A 22,071-nucleotide genomic window follows, 5' to 3' on the forward strand; every position below is an offset into this window, starting at 1 on the left:
CATTCCCTTAGGACCCTGCCTCTGCCCTCAGCATGGGTGTTGTTGAGGAAGGGAGCAGGCTTTCAGGCACAGACTCTCTGTAGCAGGGAAATCACAGACAAGTGAAAGGAGAGGTTTGGGTTATTTTCTTTTAAGATTACAAATGCGTTAACTAAAAAAATACAGGAAAGTGATATCTACTATCTTTGAATAAATCAGTATTATATGTCTGTGTTTTCATAGAAAAAAGATCTGACAAAACTAATCTCCAGTAATAAGTCAATGTGAGTAGATAAAGATATTTTTGAAAGTTCTAGACACACTCTTCCATTTATTGGTATTGTTAACAAAGGATCACCCTTACTTCCAAATAGAAGGGCATTTAAAACCATAATTTAAATCTTTAATTTTTCTTCATTTTTTTCTAAAAGTTGTTCTTAAAATTTTACTTTTATCTTAGCGTAGGGGTAATTTATGGTACCAAACTATACAAACATTTTAGAATATTTAAGTGATAGAGTGAGTCGTCCTCCTGATTCCTACTATTTCTGTTATATATCACACCATTACTTAATTGACTTCCAAATTTTCAACATCAGGTTACCCAAATCATTTAGGTTACTTTGCATGAGTTGAATAACATTTGACCATTGTAAGCCGCAATTATTAGTCTCTTTTCTCCTATTTTCACATTTTCAACTTTATATTATCTGCAAATATTGCTAATATTTTTGTCTTTAAGAGTATTATTGAACATGGTAATTTTAACATTGTAGTATTCTGTGTATTTTAGCCTGACTTCTCATTGCCTTGTGATCTATGTGATGACATTAATAGACAAAGAAATTTGAATTAGTTTTGTAAGTAAAATTGCATGGAACACTGTTTTAAATATTTTATCTTTTAAAAATATTCAGTATTTCCAGTGTAGAATAAAATAAGCAAAACCAGCTACTTAGATAAATACTGCTCGAATTCTACTAGTAAGTTTAAACGGTAACCAGAACCTCCAACACAAGCACCCTTATAGAATGCAAAGTGAGAATAAAATGCTGTTTGAAGTCAAATAGTGTTGGTTATTAGTTGCTATCCCTTGCTAAACCACAAACTCGACTGCTATTCAACTTCTCAGGACCTAGTTTTTCCCTTTTTCTAAAATGAAATTAATCGTGCCTACTTCTCATGGTTGTTTTAATTAGTGAGGAGGAAAAAAGTGAAAATTGACTATGTACTGCTATGCCTAGCATAAAATCAGCGTTCAGCAAATTAGCTTCCTTTTCCTTTCTTTTAATCTTCCTTCCTATATCCGTGCCAAAGAAAGACAGAGTATGTAATAGCAAGTTAATGAACACTTAAAATCATTTTGTGAATCAAGGGAAGTGTCACGTTGGAGTAGGATCTTGACCTTACAGAAAGGTTGCCTAGGGGTTGTTGCCGCAGACAGTATACCCAGGGTAGAGCCAGGGTATAAGCATAGATACGGGTGTGTTAGATATAGACCTGCTGTATGTGTATATGAGAGGGAGGGTTTACTTCTAATAGGAGGGCTATTAGGTTGAACCATATGAAGTTGCTACTTTTGTACAATAAAAGTGACAAAATATTAGTAGTTTCGTATGTTCCACTAACACACACTGTCTCCTGCTTAGAATATCCACGACGTAAAGATCCATGTTAGAGGTGGTCTTCTGTTAGGAAGTTTTCTGGCATGAAGAGTTTATTTTGATTCCGTCAACTGGCATGGGCTTTATTTTTTCTCTCTCTCTTGTTCCTCAGAGTGGGAGCATAAAGCTAAAATCCTTGGAACCTTTTTAGGGTGAGGGCCTATCTTGTTACTTTATACACTCTTACAGACTTAGCATTCAGATATTTATATCTATTTTATAAATCTCTTCTTATAGAAACTATATTAGATATTGCTGTCCCTAGTTTATAAACTATAAAGAAATTAAGCAATTATCCCAAGAAAATAAACATACAGATATACCTCGTAACTAACACAACTAGAATTTGAACCCAAGTCTTTCTGATTTCCTGTTTTGGCACCGCCCTTCTCTGTCCTTTGGTGCACGGAGCTAAGATCCTGTCACATCAAGCCCTACTTTCCTGATATCTATCCCCTAAGATTGGCTTGAGGTATTGGAATCTTCTCCTCTTCACTAGCAGATTGTTTTTCTATCAAACAGTAAAAAAAATAATCAGTTCATAGTTGCCTAGTAGAAAATGAAATAAGATTTTTAGTTTATAAACATAGCAGATGTTTCCCCTCTTACTCACTTTAAGAATGATTTACTTTCTCTCGTGTAAAGGGCCAGGATATGCTTTTATCAAAGGGAAATCCTTAAGATAGCTGAAAGAATAGTATGTACTCATATACGGTTTTTACTTCTTCCACCGAAAAGCAAAGAGCGTGCGAGGAGGGCAGGGATGGCGACGGTTTGGCCAGGCCCGGCCTTGGCCTCTGGTGCTCTCAGCACCAGGGAATAGCAGACGTGGGTGAGGAGTGTACTGGTTCTTCCTTCTCTGGAAACATATGCTTTTTACAGTCAGTAAATACAGAAGATCTCCGTAAGAAGTCTAAACAGATTAAATAATAGAATTATCTTATAATTAATGCTAGCCTTTTAATTATAAATGCAGCTCACCTCACATGTAGATCAAGAACTCAGCTGTTCTCTTGTTCTTTAAGTGTGGGAAGCGCTGCGTTTGAATTCTTCTCTACAGCGTTCAGTTATTGCTCTTCTGGCATGACCATTCTGTCAGTGCTGTTTTCCATGGTTCCATTGAGGTTTTACTCAGCGCAGTCCTCCTCTTTTCTTGCCTTTGCCTGTGCTGTTCCCCACAGACACGTGTCCTCCTCCCTCTGCCGCTGCCTGTCAGGGTGCTCCTCAGGGCTGCTGCCTTTCAGCACTGTTTAATTGTACGTTTTGGATAGTCTTCTCTGCTTTTCTAACCAGCACCCATTTCTCCCTTTTCAGAATCCCCTGCACGATTTAGTAATAGAACTATTTAGTACTTAATCAGAAATCGTGTGATGTTTAATTCGTGAATGATATTAATCCCTTCTAATAGGCTATGTGACCATCTACTTAAAAATTAGCCAGAAGTTACTTGTTAACACTTCTCTTTTGTTAAATCATAGAAAGAAGTTGCCCACACAGTCCTGTTTTCCCTCAGGAAGGTTTTTTTGATCACATCACTGCACTCCAGGGGCTTGTAACCCATTTGCGAATTGACAAATGAGACCTTCCCAAATCGAGAGGAGAAATAATGCCCTAGGTTTACCGGCATCTCAAAAAATAAGTAAATAGAGCCTGCCCTGATGGCCTAGCGGTTAAAGTTCGGCGCTCTCGCCACTTCAGCTGCCTGGGTTTGTTTCCCAGTCGCAGAAGCACACCACCCGTCTGCCAGTTGCCATGCTGTGGCAGCAGCCCACATAGAAGAACTGGAAGGATGTACAACCATGCCCTGGGGCTTTGGGGAGAAAGGAAAAAAACAGGAAGATTGGCAACAGATGTTAGCTCAGGGCCACTCCTTCCCTGCAAAACATAAATAAGTATGTAGGAAGAGAGAGAGCATAAACTAAAAACCGTTTTTACTATTTAACCAGCATTTATGAACTTGTGTTGAGCCAGTGCACTAGGCCCCCATGGGAACATGGCATCATGGCAGCCAAGAGGACTGGCCTTAGCTCATGTGCGTCAAGACAACCAAGAAGCAGCATGTTCTGGCTGCTGTATGAGGCGTGTTGGGCAGCCTGTGTTGTTAGTTCGGGTCTTAGTTGAATGACTGTGACCAGAAGGTCTTAATAAAATACAGACTACCTATTTTTTTAATAATGCTCAAATTTTTACTATGTCACTAAATTTTTTCCCTCTAAATTGTTTTGTTCTTGTTAATATTGCCTACTTATTAATTGTATGGAGATGTACAAACAAGCATTTAAAAATTAATGTAGGATGCTGACCAAAAAAAGTATGCCTTCTCTGTAGAGAATGGGATTTGTTTGGAGGATTTTAATTTAGGCAGAAATACAAATTAGCAAGAAGTGGCATTGATCTATAGATTGACCTGTGAGAGGGTTGCAGACTTAAACTGTTTTTAAGATCTCTATGAAGAACATACATGGTCGTCTCCCTGTGTCTTAGGTACAGCTGCTTCAGAGCGCTAGACTTGACTAGCTAGTTTCTGAAGAGTCCTCTCAAATTTTGCATTCTACCTTTTATTTTTTAATATTATGTAATTATATGTCTTTAAAAGTTCAGCAAGTTTTGTGGGGAGAATTATGTCAGATGTTTATAGTTTAATGTATTTGGTTAGCATTTACCAAAATCAAGTAAAAGATAGTCATTGAATTGCTCAGTTTAGAATTTGTGTGTCCCCTGGCTTTGCAGTTACACTTCTATAAATTTTTCCTATAAATATATATATGTACACAGTGTATAAGAATACTCAGTGTAGTATTATCTGTAGTGGCAAAAGATTAGAAACAAACCTAAATGTCCATCAGCAGTAGGTCGCTTTATAAATTGTGGTTTATGCATGAAATGGAACACATTGTAGCCATTAAGAAGAGCAAGGCAGATTTTTATATACTAATCTGGAGTTATTGCTAAAACGTATTAAGTGAAAAATGCACAGAATAGTACAGTACGCAGACATATTATCATTTGCAAAACACACACAGACCAAAGTGTTCCTCTCCAGAGAGAAAGGACTTTGTTTGGAGGATTTTGATTCAGATGAGAACACACATTTCTTAGCAGAGAACAGCATTTGCATTGGGCTGGACCCACACCTGCTTGTATGCGCATGGAAGCTGCCCTGAAAGCCCCCGACAGCCCCACAGTGGCGTGCAGGAGGATGAGAAGCAGATTTTTCACCGGTATATTTTTGTACTATTTAAAATTTGTACTTGACTTTTCATCTATGTCCCTTTGTACTTTTGAGTTTTTTAGTTAGTTCAATTTTTAGTTAAAAAATAAGATTTTCATGACTTAGTAGTTCCAAAGCCTATAAAATGAAATTAGTTTGCCCTCAAAGTTAAATGAGAGAAAATGGTATATATTTAAGCCATTTTTTCCTTTGGGTTGGCCTTCAAAGTCAAAACTTCCTACCTGAAGACTACATTTTAGGACTTCAGTCAACTCTGTGAAACCATCATTCTAGAACTCGTATTGACCATGTATTTGTGCCCCTAGAAACTTCCCAATTTGTTTTCTCCCTTTCTTCTGTTCCTCCTTCTTATACCAGTGTCTTTCCCACTTTACCCTTTCTACAAATTGCCTATTCGAGTTTAACCTGCTAGCTTGGGGCACGTGAATCCTGTTGTCTGAGTCCATTAATTTAAAGTAATCAACTTTTCTTCATTTGCTTTCCTACTGATGGAATCATTTAAGTCTCTTTGGGAAGATTCAATAGTTTGTGTTAATTTTTTAGATGGTTAACAAGCTTGAGCTCTAATATATTACTTAGCATTAACCAAGAATACTAGTTATTCACTGAATATGACAGTCATGATAAGTTCTAACAGGAAGTCAAAACTAATTGCTTTTGGATAGGTAAAAATATCATCTTAAAAACATGTAAACTGGAAAATTTGGAGTGTATAATTTGTAATTTCATGCAGAGTGATGAAATGAGGCTCATGCTATAAGTTAAACTAAATCATAATCATCTTTCACCTTCTCCTCCAAATTATTTAATTGGCTAGGAAGTTAAAAAATAAGAAGGCAGGGGCCGGCCTAGTGGCGCAGAGGGTTAAGTGTGCATGTTCCGCTTCTCGGTGGCCCGGGGTTCCCTGATTCAGATCCCAGGTGCGGACATGGCACCACTTGGCACGCCATGCTGTGGTAGGCGTCCCACATATAAAGTAGAGGAAGATGGGCACGGATGTTAGCTCAGGGCCAGTCTTCCTCAGCAAAAAGAGGAGAATTGGCAGCAGTTAGCTCAGGGCTAATCTTCCTCAAAAAAAAAAAATGTAAGAAGGGAGTCTCTTACTTCTACAGATATTCAGTAAACTTTCATTGAGAAGCAAGTTGAAGCATTAGACATGACAAAGAAAACACAATGGAAATGTGTAGCCGGTACATGTATGTAACACTCAATATGTAATTTCCTGCATATTTTCTATACCAGCCTCCAACAGCAAATAAGTATATCAAATGAGAATTCATTAAGGTTTTAAGAAAGTAATTAAGTGAAGTAATAAAATTCTTCCATAACCTTTGAAGTGCTTTCCTCCTGCATTATTAAGGGTAACAGTTTGATACCATTTGTGGTTTTCTGATTTGCAGGTGTAACAAGTAATACTATCCAACCTACTCCACAGACGATTCCGGCCATTGATCCAGCCCTTTTCAGCACAATTTCCCAGGGTAAGTCAGCTGTTTTATGAGATAGAGTGTCTCTTGTCCTGAGGTGTTGTTTGTAATTTTGCTTTAGGAATGCCATATATTGGCATGTCTAGGGAATTTGAAGCACGTTTCTTTGAATGCCCATGTTCACTCCATTCTCCAATGGAACCAAGATTGTTTTACGTTATCAAAAATTCCTAGATCCAAAGGCGTTCCCTTTCTCTACAGTTCCATTTTTTTGTATCCTGCTGGATATAGTGGCACAAACATGTAGCCAAAGCTGCCATGGAAGCTTATGCTGGATGACGTTAGTTTAGTTCAAGATTACCGTATGTCATGGTGCTGATCTTCTTTATCTGCACTGAGCTACTAGATTATCTGAGAAGAGGCAAGACCATAAATGAAAACAAAAATCTCTGAGGATAATTATTTTGATTGGTTGGTTCATAGGCCAGATGATTGGGTTTTGATTTTAATCTTTCCTACTTTTCTGACTTCTCTGCTTTTTCCCTCAGTTTGTTGTGTTTATTTTGGTTTTTCTCATTCAGAGTTTTCTTCATAAGTCTCATGAGATTTAGAATGAAGACTTTGCTTTACTATTTTCAGTAGCTGTCTGGTTTCTTCTATGTCTGCAGGTCCGGTTCCCACATGATTTTCTGTTCTCCCCATGGGAGTGGAAACTGACCATTAAGCTTACCTGCCTCTCAGTTGTGGAATGAGATTGGAGAGGGGAGAGCAGAGGGTACGAGCTCTGACCAGGCAGTTCATTCCACAATTTTAGAGACATTCTCTATGTTTTTTGCCTAGGGGCGAATATGAGAGAGAGGAAACCATTGGGGTGAGGGTGGTATGTAGAGGTTGATAGAGTAGGGAGGAATATGAAACTGGTACAGGGTTTTTTTTAGACTGACTCAGTAAAGACCCACACTCCCACCCCTCATCTGGCTAGACCATTTCTGAAGTTTCTCTGGAGAGGCTCCAGAGTCGCCTCCTACGTACATGTTCTGAGTTGGGATTTCTTCCACTCTGTTATCAACAGTGTATCTCAACTGAGTGAAACTCAATTTCTGATTTTCTAGAAATTTCCTTAAATCACTTGTCAGTTCTCCCTTTTAAATGTTTCCACTCTTTCTGTTCTCTGCTCTTTCTTTTCAGTTTTGTGGATTTATTTCCTTTTATTTTATCTCATCACTTTAACATGGGTTCAGGAGGAAGAGTACTCAATCATGTACACTTAGTCTGCTATCCAGAATCAGAACCCTGGGATCCTTTACCCAACCAAACTGTCGGTGAGGTGTGAGGGTAAAATAACTACTTTTTTTTTTTTCTTTCTCCCCAAATCCCCCCAGTACATAGTTGTATATTTTAGTTGTAGGTCCCTCCAGTTGTGGCATGTGGGATGCTGCCTCAGTGTGGCCTAATGAGCAGTGCCATGTCCACGCCCAGGATCCAAACCCTGGGCCACTGAAGCGGAACGCAGGAGCTTAACCACTCAGCCACGGGGCCGGCCCCCTAAAGTAACTACTTCTAAATATGTAAGGACTCTGAAATTTTGCCTACTTCATACCTTTCCTATGGAAGTTGCTTGAGGATGTGCTCCATCCAGAAAAGCATGATAACCAAGAAAAGAAATATGAGATATAAGAAATGTTGAAATTAACCTTAGGGAGCCTGAGACTTCCCCGTAGGCTTGGAAAGCAATTGCTCTGAAATTAGAACAAGAAATCAATGAGCTCTCCTTCTTTAAGAAACATCAAAAGGATCCCATGCAATATATAGAATATGAAAGACATAGATAGGAAGCCATGGAATTCTTCTCTCAACAACAATGAAAAGATCTGAGAAAAAATTTTAAATTGTGCAAGAAATTTCAAGTAAGAAACAAACTAACATATGCCATGATTTTGAACAGTAATAGAATTATGAAATATAAGAAAAGGGATTTTGTTTGACTTGGACACAGATGACATTCTCCTTCAAATGACACAAGATTATCACAAACAGAATACTCCATTCAGGACAGAATATAAATATTATCAGCACTGACAAGTGAAGGTAGAGATATATTCCTGAAAGTTGAAAGGTGAAGCAGATAAAAGAAAGCTGTCAGGAGTGAACAGAAGTGAAATGCCGAGGTTTTTTTCTAAAGTTGATAGAATGAGAAATAGAAGACACAAGTAAGAAACTAAGGAATTTGAAAGAATTAACAAAAACAGGAGGAGATAGAGCAGAGAGGAGAAAAGAGTAGTGTAAGGGAGCTAAATCCTTACCTTTCATAGCAGAGTGTCAGTAGATAATGTCTAAAAATTGATAAATCAAAAACTAGTAGTATAAGCTTATCAGTTGGGGTTAAGGAAATAACCTTGTCAATCCTAGCTCTGACAAGTCCTAGCTCTTTTGTTGAGAACAACAAAAAATAGAAATAATTTCAAAATGGAGTGGGGAGCAGCGTGATAGATAACTTATGTCCTATCGTTGTCGTCATCTTTTTTTTTTTTTTTTTTGGTGAGGAAGATTCGCCTTGAGCTGACATCTGTTGCCAGTTTTCCTCTTTAGGCTTGAGGAACATTGTCATTGAGCTAACATCTGTGCCAGTCTTCCTCTATTTTGTATGTGGAACACTACCACGGCATGGCTTGATGAGCGATACATAGGTCCACACCTGGGATCTGAACCTGCAAACCCTGGGCCACCAAAGTGGAGCATATGAACTTAACCACTAACACCACCAGGCTGGCCCATCCTTATTTTTAAAGCACGTTGCATATCACTCTGAAAATAATAAAATGCCCAACACGATCCCTGTCACATGGGTCAAGTGATATTATTATGAATGTAATATGAATTGCTTAAACTTTGTTTCTATAATTCTTTACTCTGTTGGCTTACTTGTCTGACAGCAGAAAGATTTGTCTGTAGTTGGTTCAGAATCTAACAAAAGGGGAGAAGAGAGATTGGAAGTTTGTGCTGTCGGAAGTGGAGCACAGTACGCTCTGCTGCTAAGATAGTGGTGTCTCCGTGCTCTGGGGACTGTGTTGGTGACTGTACATTTCAATAGAGTGTACTTTTTACTTATATTTAAGTATGTGAGTTACTTTGTGTGTTCTACTTTTCTCAGTTTCATCAAAAGCAGATGTATTATGAAGCCTAAAATCAAGAGCTACAATGACCTTTGAATCCTGAAACGGTCTAGTTTAAGAGTATTTGCATATTTCATGGGGAGCATAGTGCTAAGGTAAGAGGCGCAGATAGGAACCTAGAATAGCCCGGCGAACTCCCCAAGAACATAGTAGGAAAATTTACCTGTTAGCAGACAGACAGAGCACCTGACCTGCAAGCACTGCATTGCTCTGTTGTATGGGGTTCCCCCAGTTCCCCTCAGAGCCCCTCCCACCTGTGAGACCTCTGCCTGGCATCTGACGGGAAAATATCTGAAAGAGAATATACAGATCAGTGAAACAGGATGGGGAATCCAGAAATCAGCCACATGGTATGAGAATTAAATTAATTATAAAAGTGACACTTGGATCAGTGTGGCAAGAATATGTATTCAAAAATGATGTTAGAACAGTTGGTTATCAGGGAAAAAATATATTAGATACTGGCTCTCAATTCTTGTGTCTATTTTTGGGTGTGTCTTAACAAGTTTGACCAATGAAAAGTAGTAAATTCTATACAGTGAAAGACTCCCCTTTCCCCATTACATTGTTAAAATGCAACTGATAGACTGGGAGGAAATTGATACTTAAAAAGAATTACTGTCTAGAGCGTATATAAAGAGCTCCCACAAATGACTAAGTAAAAAGATTAATAAGCTACAACGTTGATGAAGACAGAGGATGAGTCTTGCATGCTGTTGGTGAGACTGTAAGGTGGTAAAGCTTTTCTCAGTGGCATTGTGTCTGTATCAGAATTGCAAATGTAATTCTTTTTGACCCGGCTATTCACTTTTAGGAATCTATCTTAAAAAAATATTTAGACATGGGCACAAAATGTATTCACAAGGATATGTTTTTCAGCATCATTTGTGGTAATAGTAGAAAACAATCTTAAGTGCTTATTAATGAGAAAGTAGTTAAATTAATTATGGTCCACCCATGCTATGGAATACTGTGCACATATTAAAAAAGAATATGATAGCTCGCCTGTGAAAAGATTCCTTTGATGTATTAAGTAAAAAAGCAAGTTGCAGAACACTGTATACAGTATGACCCTGTTTAGGGAAAAAAAACATTTAATACTAAACTCCATCTTCCTACATGTACACATGTGTGTAAATGCATAGCAGAAGTCTAGAGAATGCACAAACTAAAAAGTGGTTTCATAACTACCATCACTACCATCACCACCTCTGATACTTCCTGTACCCGTTTCTGGCTGTATTTTTCTCCTTAGTGCTTAGTACTTAACACTTTTTAATACATATATTGTGTGTGTGTGTGTGTGTGTGTTAGTATTAATAAATGTTAAATATTTTAGTAATGAATTTGTGGCTGACTCTGGAGAGGAGAATAGAATTGGAAAGGTAGGTATTTGAAGCACAGTATTTACTTTTTTACCTTCTATATCTTCGTATAGTATTAGAGTATGAATAACAACTTACCTCGTGAAGTTTTTTGACAATTAAATGGGATATCTGAAAAGTATTCAGCACAGCACCTGCCATAATAAAACTCTACCTTGTTGCCACTATTGAGTGACCTATTTTGGTAGTGCCTGGATACACAGGCTCAGCGCTTTCTGTCTACCTCCAAAATTGACTGCAGGTCCCATGGTTCCCTTACGCTTCTTCCTGTGCGTTCTGTTCACGTCGGAGGATGATCGAGTGCACGAGGGTCAGATTACCCAGGGTCCTTGACGTGAATTTCTAGAACTACCTAGTTAAATAGGAAAGAGTCTCTAAAGACCCATTTTGGAAATATTTACAAACAGTATTCTATCTTCTGTGATAGCATTAGATAAATCAGTCTTGGAAATGGATGCTGATGTCAACTGAGCATGCAGGAATTTCTCTTTACACCAAGTAATGTTATCTTCGATCCAGTGCTGACCCAGGCTCTCTTCCTGCTGTCACAGAGAACTGGACTGATGACCCTAGCTGCCTTCTGCCCTGTTCTCGTCCAACCCTGTGAAGGCAGAAGCATCTCTGGGATAAAGATGGTCTTGCCCGAAGCCATCTGAAACTTCTAAGTACAGATTTCAGAAAGGAGACGATATATTAGACAACCTTTCGAATCCTTTAAACGCCTTTTGGGTCCACAGTATGCTCTTTTTGGTTCTCTTATGGCTTCTAGTAAATTTTAGTGATAAAAAAGCTTTTTTTTGGTGCATTAAGCAGTATTTACTATTTAGAATATAAAATTAGGCAAACTGAAGTCGAACAATTGTTCTCTTCCTGAAATGTGTTTTCCCTTCCTATGTCTTTTCCGCTTTCTCTATTTAGTTCTAAATGCTAGTTTAAAAGAATCATAATTGTAGACAGACTTTATTTCTACTTAATTTAAAATTTTTATTCACATATTTTATTATTAATGACTTATAGACTATTGTTTAAATGAAGGAAAGCCTGAACTGTTACAAAATAGCAAAAGTAACTATTTAACATGGCTTAAGTTCTTTATATTTTTAATTGTTGAAAATAAATCTAACATCTCTAAGTCTATAACTTACATTTTGTGTCTAAAACTATGTTATTATTATCTAACTATATTTTATGAGTTATATAATTTGTCATACGTGTCTGTAAGCTATATATATTACGTATCTATTTTTTTGTTAAAATGTCTTCATTCACATTTTATAAATATTGAAATTATTTTATGAAAAAATTCAGTATTTGTGTTTTAAAATACTTTTATCATTGGTGGATAAGTTTAGTTTATAAAACAAAAATAGTAAGAGTTCTGGCCACTATACACATTTTATCTGATTAATAAATAAGTGATATGTCAAAACAGCACTAAAGCTAATGCTGTAAAAATAAGATTAGTCCTGAGCATTAAGGCTTTCTTCCAGCAAGTCCAGTAAATTCTGGATGGATGCCTTATATATTTAAAGATAGCCCTGAGATAAGAGGATAGAATATTAAAGCACAAAATGAGCAGCGTTAAGATAAACTCAATTTTTAAAGATGTCTCACTCAGCCTAGATACTGTGTATGTCCATGTGACCATTAAAGAAGCTGGTAGATATTTTCAAGAAAAAATACAAGCTGAAGCATGCCTAATTAAGTTGTCAGTAGAACTGCAGGATAGTTGGTTTTTAGATTTAATGGGTAGCAGATGCCTGGTCGCTAAAATACTAAAAGTAGAATTGTGGAGAAACTGTTTTTGATTTTTTAATGTATATTTTATTAGTTTATTTATTTGTATTCCTTGCTTTTTAATAAAGACCAAAATTCAAGGAAATTAAAATAAGTTCTTTTAAAATTTAAATGTGTAATCTCTGATTTATAACAGGAAGGAATATTATTAAGGATTGCACTAATAACAGTGTAATCTTTAATAATATTAATTCAACAAACATTTGCAGACTTACTACATGTGACACGCTGGGCTCGTTACTGTATGTAGACATATGTGATGGCCTCAAAATCTGAAATTTAATTAGTTTAATTCCACATGCACTTTATTCATTTTAAAATGTGGGAAATAATTTAGAGTACAGACAGCTTTTTTATATTTATTCATTCAAGTTACTGAGCACTTACACATGCCTGGTACTGGGCTAGAAACTTTAGGATACATTATTGAAGTCCACTTTTTTGAAAATTTTAGAAAATAATAATTTGGATCAGAATTTAGTGTCCTAGTACCTGGAATTGCTACCTACTTTGAAGTCCTTACCTAGGTAATGTCAAGAGTTTCATTTTATGCTGTATATCTATGGCAAAATTAGAAGCAACTAACAAAGTTATTCTGTTTATAAGTACAGGCCTATAAAGAAAATCAAAATACATTATCTTTTTGTTATAGTCTGTGCTGCCAGCCTTCAGATCAGTTCCTTAGAATCCACGTAAAAATCTCTAAAGAAAAGATTTATTTCAAAAAACAGGATACAGGGGCTGGCCCCGTGGCCGAGTGGTTGAGTTCGCGCGCTCCGCTGCAGGCGGCCCAGTGTTTCGTTGGTTCGAATCCTGGGCGCGGACATGGCACTGCTCGTCAGACCACGCTGAGGCAGCGTCCCACATGCCGCAACTAGAAGAACCCACAACGAAGAATATACAACTATGTACCGGGGGGGCTTTGGGGAGAAAAAGGAAAAAATAAAATATTAAAAAAAAAAAACAACAGGATACAGTCAGTTTTTAATTTCATCTTTAGAAATAGATATTCAACTATATTCAAATCTTAGATTAAATGAAATGTCTTTTTTTTTTTTTTAAGGTTTTATTTTTCCTTTTTTCTCCCAAAGCCCCCCGGTACACAGTTGTATATTTTCAGTTGTGGGTGCTTCTAGTTGTGGCATGTGGGACACTGCCTCAATATGGCTTGATGAGTGGTGCCATGTCTGTGCCCAGGATCCGAACCAGCAAAACTCTGGGCCACCAAAGCAGAGTGCGCGAACCTAACCACTCGGCCACAGGACCAGCCCCAATTAAATGTCTTCAGTATGGTTTTTTAACCCATGTTATTTAGTTGGGCTCTCCACAGGTTAATCATATGTGTACCTGGAAAACTTGCTGAGAATAAATTTTGGAGAAGTAATTTATAAGGTTGTTTACGTGTTTAAGTGTGTAGTTTAATGATAGAAAATCTTGGTTAAACCATAGAGTTTTTTATATGGATGGCACCCACAAATGAGAAATCTTTTCATGCTTAAAAAAAAAAGTTAAGGGGCTTATGTAATATTTTTACATAAAGTTCGTTGTTCATTTTTTAAATTGAGGGTTATATTTATATTCTAGTTCAAATGAGGGTTGAATGGTTGAGTCTCTGTTTATTGTTCCATGGAAAGAGAGGCTGAGCGATTCTAGCATAAACACCAAAGCTACTGTCCTTGTTTTACACAAAATATAATTTTTTGCGATTTGCCAAAATATAAAGGCTTCTAGTTCATTACTTCTGGAAGGAAAATCTTGCTCATATAAGTAACTATGTATTGGCATATGTACTGTTTATATTAGTAATAAAAAAATTGATAGCATGAAGGAAATTTATTTAAATACAAGTGAGATTGAAAAAAACCTTTGTGTTTTACATAAACTTAAATATTTTCTATCATCTTAGATGTAAACATTTGCCTAACCTAAACAGAACACATTTTATATACTTATTTATATTTATCATAGTTATTCTTTTCTTCTAGGGGATATCCGTCTAACACCAGAGGACTTTGCTAGAGCTCAGAAATACTGCAAGTATGCTGGCAGTGCTTTGCAATATGAAGATGTCAGCACTGCTGTGCAGAATCTACAGAAGGCCCTCAAGTTACTGACTACAGGCAGAGAATGAAGCCTTCGTACAAGACATCCGTGCATTTTTGGCCTAAAGAACTAACAGTGTCTTACTCTATCTTCAGCCCATCAGGAGCACAGTTTTAAGGAAGACTTCAGTTCCGCTGACTGTAACAGTGAAATCTGTGTCTGCGCTCAGATTCCTGTTGAAGCTTTCAGCAGCAGCCTCAGCCAGTTTTCGTTGTCCATTTAGTGGATCCAGTAATCTCTGGGTATACAGGGCTGATGTTAGCAAGATCCTAAAAATTTATGCCCATTGAACCCTGCTTCAAAAAATGAAAATACAGTTCTATAAAATGTATTGGGAATAAGCTTTGTATCTTAATGTAAGTTAAGGAATGTTTTTAATCTATAGTCTGGACAGACAGATCATATGACTTTGCTATAAAATTCTAAATTTAACTTTTAATAAAAAGATTGCCAGAATATTCGAGATTAGAGATCATGTTTTTGTTTTCCTCAGCATTTATAAAACAAATATGAACATCCTAAACTGTTAGGTGAATGTGAAGTCAAAATTCAATTTATATTCATGTTTTGAATGTAACTACATTAAAAGTTAAAATTTTCATGGAAGGAAATATAATAAGGTAAAGAGATAGAATCACTTTTAGATGTAAGAATAATGTGGGTTTCCCACCTGCTTTCCCTTATGCATTGAAGCTTAAGGTGAATTGGTATTTGCTTCATAGCAGTGTGACTGCATGTATTAGAAAATGAGAAAAAGATGTCTGTGGTAACGCCTGGACACTTGGTGCTTAGGTTAGGGTCTCCTCTGCTGCTGTAGGACGGGTTCCGTACGCGTGTAGCTGTGAATGATGCAGAAGATGCTACGACTGTACGTTCTCAGTTGTTACGTTTCTAAGTTGTGTGGGGAATTATGGACTTAACTGTGTCACCTGCATTGTGTTGTGTAAAAAATAAATACAAGGATTCTTTTAACTAGTTCAAATTATTACAGAGCCAAATGTCCGTTTTGATTTGCATGCTAGAATTGGCATTTTTTAAGTCATTATTTTTAGTTACAGGAATATGTATGTTTCTATAGTAAGAGACAAACAATTTTTTAAAAGAGAGAAATTTGGCCAATTTACCGAAAGTTTATCTGGTCCCTTTCATTCATTCTACTAAAATTAAAGTCCTTTAGCATAGGGGTGAGCAAACCGGTCCATGGGCTGAACATGTTGTGTAAGTGAAGTTCTACGGAAACAAAACTGTACCCATTTGTTTGTTCTGTGGTTGCTTTCCACAATTGCAGAATTGTATGGCCTGCAAGTCTAAAATATTTACTGTTTGGCTCCCTAAGAAAAAGTGACCCCTGATCTAATAGTCTGTTTGAAAGAAAATGAATCATTAACTCATAATCATTTGTGTCTTTCGATTTTTCTTTGCAAAGGTGTGATGCTGTTGTATAGAGTTTGATAGATGAATATTCAGACAGAATAAACTGTTCTAAATTATTGTAAAAACAAGCCTCCCAAACAATGCCTCCTGAAAACTGTTTTCCTACCTTTACAACTGAATTCGTACGTTTGTAGGGTTCAGCATTTGCATCAAGAAGCCCAGTGCTCTGACACAGTTCTCTAGAACGCTACAGTAGTAGAAACGTGGCTGTAATGAGCTTTAGTGTAAGAAAGGGCAAATACGGTTCAGCAAACTTTAATTCAAATTTTAACATGTCTGGACACGAGAAAGAACACCGTCACCTCCCATTTCACACCCTATTTTGTTGCTCCTGATTGGGAGAACACCTGGACGGAAGAAAATAATGTGGGAACCCTGGAGTCCACTGATAAGTAGGCTGTTGTAACAGCCCTGTTCTGTAAAACAGAAGCGATACCACTAGCTACCTGAGAGTTGATGATGAAAACTAAGTGAGATACCAAGCATGATATGCTCAGCACACAGTGACGTTCCATGAATGTTTATTGTTGTTAGCATTAATGTTACCATAATAGGGTAAATTGTTAATGAGAATTTATTTCCTGAATATCAGGAAATCCCAGTTGTTTCTGTGGCCCTTTGCTTAAAAATGCTTTCTTGTGTGAGAGGATTGACCTGTGAAGATTTTTTGACTTTATATTTCTTTATATAAAATCTGACAAGATAAAGTTAGAAATTTCCTGATGTAACACTAGGATTGCAGTTTTCCTTTAGTCATTCGGCATGTATTTATTGAGCAGCTATTGTGTGCCTGGTATTGTCCTTTGCACGAGGAAAGAGCAGAAAAAAGAAAATCCCTACCTCATGGAGTTTGTATTCCTTTAGTCATTTGGCATGTATTTATTGAGCAGCTACTGTGTGCCTGGTATTGTCCTTTGCACGAGGAAAGAGCAGAAAAAAGAAAAGAATCCCTACCTCATGGAGTTTATATTCTAATGGGGAAGAAACAGACCAACTTAATAAGTATATTGTATGTGTATTCAGCCAGTGGTTTTCAAAGGGTAATTGTTAGAAATGCAAATCTCAGACCCTACCCAATCAGAAACTCTAAGGGTGGGGTTAGCATTCTGAGCTCTAAGAAACCACTTTAGATAATCTGGTGGTCCCTAGTTTGAGTGGGTTAGCCCAACCCAAATCAGAAAGATTGAGTCTGGGAGGAGAGATATCCCCCTGAAGTGGTGGTTCTCAAAAGTGTGGTCCACAGACTCCCAGCATCAACATCATGCGGGAACTTGTCAGTTCTGGGGACCACATTTGAGGAGCTTCTGTATCAGAGAGAGATAAATGCTGTGGAGACAACTGGAGTATGGGATAGGAAATGCTTCAGTGTGTGAGACATGCATATTTAAATAAGACAGGACAGGCCTCACTGAGGTGACATTTGACATTTCAGGTGACATCTAAGGAAAGAGGGAGGAAGAGCATTCCTGGCACAGGGAGTGGAGAACAGGTCAGGGGTTAAGTGCAGAAGGCTTGTGAAGCTGCTAGCAGGCTTAGGGCCATACAGGCTCTTGGTATGAGACTTGACTTTTGCTCTGAACAAGATGGTAGCTACTGAACGGTTTTGAACAGAAGAGTAGCCTGATGTCATTTAACTTTTAACTATAAAAGGATATTGGCTACTGTGTCGAGACTAGACCCTAAGACAGGCAAGGGCAGAAGCTGGGAGACCAGTTAAGAGTATTGCGGTAATCGAGGTGAGACTGATGGCTTAGATCAGGGCTCCCAGGGAGGTAATAAGATATGATGGGTTTCTGGCTTTTTTTTTTTTTTTTAAGTAGAGCCACAGTATTTCTGATAAACTGGATATGAGATAGGAGGACAGGAGGAGTGAAGGTTGACTTCCAGGTTTTCAACTTGAACACCTGGAAGGAATGAATAGTCATTAGTTGCAGTGGGCAAAGTCACAAAACTCTGCTGACCTTTAGGCTGGAATACGATGTTCCCAAGTTCTTGTGACCATCCCAAGTGAAACTGTTCGGTAACATTGTTTTGTCAATGCAGACATGGGGGAGAAAAGATAAGGTCACGTTCTGTCTCACCAATTCACTGCTGACCTGGAGCCACAAGCCAAGAACAGCTCCCAGGGTTGCACAGCCAAGGAAGCAGTAGGCTTCAACATTACACTGAGGAAAAGACCCCAGTGACAGGGCTTGACAAGGGCCATCCTCAGATGTTCATGGAAATTTCTTTACATATGACTCATACTTCTGGAAATTTGAGGTTACTGTATGTGGGTTAAGGAAAGGTTATATACTGTCCTTTCTAAAGAAAGTTAAACCCTAATAGCATTGGTACAAATATTTTCACTTCTAAAAGAACAATAACTGACTGAGGGTTGAAGGGTTTGGTTATCTGCACAGCTTCCTCTCTCTACCCATCCCCATTTTTTTTTAACTTTGTTCATTTTTTGTACCAAAGCAGTTGGATCAAATCATAGTTTAGACCATACGTAAACCTCCACCAGTAGCAAAGTTCTGTTCTAAAAAAGATCACAGAGGGGTCAGCATCATGGCAAAGTGAGCTCTTGCCTTGGACTCTCCTTTCTAAAATACAACCAAAAGGACATGCAAACACCAACAGAGGACACACGCACAACACAGGAGACATCTGGGAGACCCACGTAGCCATACGCCTGAAGGTGGTGGTGAGGGTGGATCCTCCGGAAGAAGGTGAAGCTGTTCAGCAGGAGCTCCGTGGAGAGAGAAGAGCCATGGCTAGAGGAGAGGCACAGTTGGAGAGAGGTGCTCTGTTCCCACCCAGTGCTCCAGCCCCACGTTCACTGGGAGAGCAGCACAGTGAGAGAGGGGCCGGTTAGAGGAGCAGCTCAGCTGGGGAGAGGCACTCTTTTCCCACCATGCGCTGCAGCCACACAATCGCGGGGAGCACTGCACAGAGAACAAAGAGAGAAGAGGAGAGAGAAGCAGAGGCAGGTGGAGCCCCATGAGGGCCCAGAGCACCAAACAGAGAGGCAGTGGTAGGGGGAGGCACGCAGGTATAAGAAAGTGCTCCTTATCCCGTCTGGCAGTCCAGTCCTGCTATCACCCGGAGCTGTGCACAGAGAAGCAGAGGCTGGGGGAAGCACAGGGGAAGGAGAGCACCCCTCCCCCTGCCCAGTGCTCCAGATATGCCATCAGCCAGAGCATCACACAGTGAGAAAAGCAACCAGTGGCCAGAGCTGAGGAGCCCCAGATCGTGCTGGGCCCAGAATACACAGTGCCTGATCCTCACCCAGTGGAGGCACATGACACCAGTGACCAGATAATAACACTGTGCAGAGGCAAAAATCCACACCATTAAGAAGTATGAGAAAGTACATTAAATCTCCAGACCAGAAGAAAATGACAAGTACCCAAAAACCAACCCTGAAGACACGGAAATCCATAACCTTAATGACAAAGAATTCAAAAAAGCTATCATAAAAAAACTCAATGAGTTACAAGAAAACACAGAAAGACAAATTAACAAATTCAGGAGCTTCTTCAAAAAGAGATTGAAACTTGGGGCTGGCCCCGTGGCCGAGTGGTTAAGTTCGTGCGCTCTGCTGCAGGTGGCCCAGTGTTTTGTTGGTTCGAATCCTGGGCGCAGACAGGGCACTGCTCATCAAACCACGCTGAGGCAGCGTCCCACATGCCACAACTAGAAGGACTCACAACAAAGAATATACAACTATGTACCGGGGGGCTTTGGGGAGAAAAAGGAAAAAAATAAAATCTTTAAAAAAAAAAAAAAGAGAGATTGAAACTTCAAAGAAGAACCAATCAGAATTATTGGAGATGAAAAACATGATGAATGAGATTTTAAAAAATCTGGACTCCTTAAACAACAAAACTGACCATATGGAAGACCTAATTAGCAATTTAGAAGACAACACTATAGAAATGCTTCAGAGGGAGGAGAAGAGATCACTAATACTGAAAAGAAATGAAGAGGCTCTCAGAGAAATATCTGACTCAATTAGGAAATGCAACATAAGGATTATAGGTATTCCAGAGGGGAAAGAAAAGGAGAATGGAGCAGAAAGCCTGTTCCAAGAGACAGTAGCAGGGGCTGGCCCTGTGGCCAAGTGGTTAAGTTTGCACTCTCTGCTTCAGTGGCCCAGGGTTTCACCGATTCGGATCCCAGGTGCAGACATGCACCACTTGTCAGGCCACGTTGAGGAGGTGTCCCACATGCCACAACTAACATGCCACAAGAAGGACCCACAACTAAAAATATACAACTTTCTACTGGGGGATTTGGGGAGAAAAAGCAAAAAAAAAAAAAACAAAAAAAGGATTGGCAAGTTGTTAGCTGAGGTGCCAATCTTCAAAAAAAAAAAAAGGAAGAAAGAAAGGAAAGAAATAATAGCAGAGCATTTCCCAAACCTAGGGAAGATGGCAATCCACATGAAAGAGGCTACTAGAACTCCCAACTATGTTAATATAAAAATACCTACTGCAAGGCATATAGCAGTAAAGCTGGAAAAAATCAAGGACAAAGAAAAAATACTAAGGGCAGCAAGGCAGAAGAAAATAACTTACAAAGGAACCCTTTTCAGGCTTTCAGCGGATTGCTCAGCAGAAACTTACAGACTGGGAGACAGTGGAATGATATATTCAAAATCCTGAAAGACAAAAACTTCCAGCCAAGAATTCCCTATCCAGTGAAAATCTCCTTCAGATATGATGGAGAAATAAAAATTTTCCCAGATAAACAAAAGCTAAGGGAGTTCATCATCACAAGACCTTCACTACGTGAAATCCTCAAAAGGCTCTCATACCTGAAAGGAAACAAAAGGAAGCAGAAAAGAGGCTACAAAACCATGAACAAGGACATGGATAGGTAGGCAACAATCAGAAATCCGTAGCTCTCTATCAGATCAGGTTGGTAAACACTTAACTCTTACATCAAGGATAAAGAAAAGGAAAACACCAAAATAAAAATTATATCATCATCTTAACCACAAAGTCACAACACAAGATGGAATAAGATATGACAAAAATAGCTTAAAGGGGGAAGAGGAAAGGAACAGAATCAGTATAGTCTAAAGAAATAAAAGGCAATGAGAAAATGGACTATCTCATCTTCAAGACTTTTTATACGAGCCTAATGGTAACCACTAAACAAATAATTAGAACAGAGACATATATGATAAACAAGGAGAAAATGAAGAAAACCAACATAGAAAACTACCTAATCAAATTGGTAGCATGATATACATGGGACAAGAAACAAAGAAAATGCAGAAGAACTGGAAAACGTGTGATAAGATGGCAGTATTAAGCCCTCATATATCAATAATCATCTAAATGTAAGTGGATTGAATTCTCCACTCAAAAGACACAGAGTGGTAGAGTGGATTAAAGAACAAGACCCAACAATATACTGCCTTCAGGAAATACATCCCAGCTCTAAAGACAAACATAGGCTCAGAGTAAAGGGATGGAAGATGTTACTCCAGGCTAATGGCAAACAAAAGAAAGCAGGAGTTGCCATACTTATATCAGACAAAGTAGACTTCAAGATAAAACAGGTAACGAGGGACATAGAGGGGCAGTATTTAATGATAAAAGGAGCTCTCCAGCAAGAAGACATAACACTTATAAACATATATGCACCCAACATAGCAGCACCAAAGTACATGAAGCAACTATTAGCAAACCTAAAAGGATATATTACCAACAACACAATAATAGTAGGGGATCTCAACACCCTACTCACATCAATGGATAGATCATCCCAACAAAAAGTCAACAAGGAGATAGCCAAGTTAAACAAAAAACTGGACCAGATGAACTTAATAGATATAGAGAGAGCAATTCTATCCAAAAACAGCAGAGTCTTCTCAAGTGCACA

At 38.3% G+C, this 22,071-nt stretch overlaps 1 protein-coding gene across 1 annotated transcript in view; it reads left to right on the plus strand.

The window, feature by feature from the left end:
- The window catches only part of VTA1 (vesicle trafficking 1), a 73,979-nt gene extending 57,825 nt beyond the window's left edge, over nucleotides 1-16,154 (plus strand). Inside the window, exons 7-8 of the mRNA XM_014854876.3 lie at nucleotides 6,276-6,356; nucleotides 14,643-16,154. Coding sequence (XP_014710362.1) covers nucleotides 6,276-6,356; nucleotides 14,643-14,788 — 227 coding nt within the window. The 3' untranslated portion in view covers nucleotides 14,789-16,154. The remainder of the gene's footprint in view (nucleotides 1-6,275; nucleotides 6,357-14,642) is intronic.
- The last annotated feature ends 5,917 nt before the right edge of the window (nucleotides 16,155-22,071 follow it).

Source organism: Equus asinus, chromosome 1, assembly GCF_041296235.1.
Source record: "Equus asinus isolate D_3611 breed Donkey chromosome 1, EquAss-T2T_v2, whole genome shotgun sequence".
In the NCBI taxonomy this organism is placed as follows: Eukaryota; Metazoa; Chordata; class Mammalia; order Perissodactyla; family Equidae; genus Equus; species Equus asinus.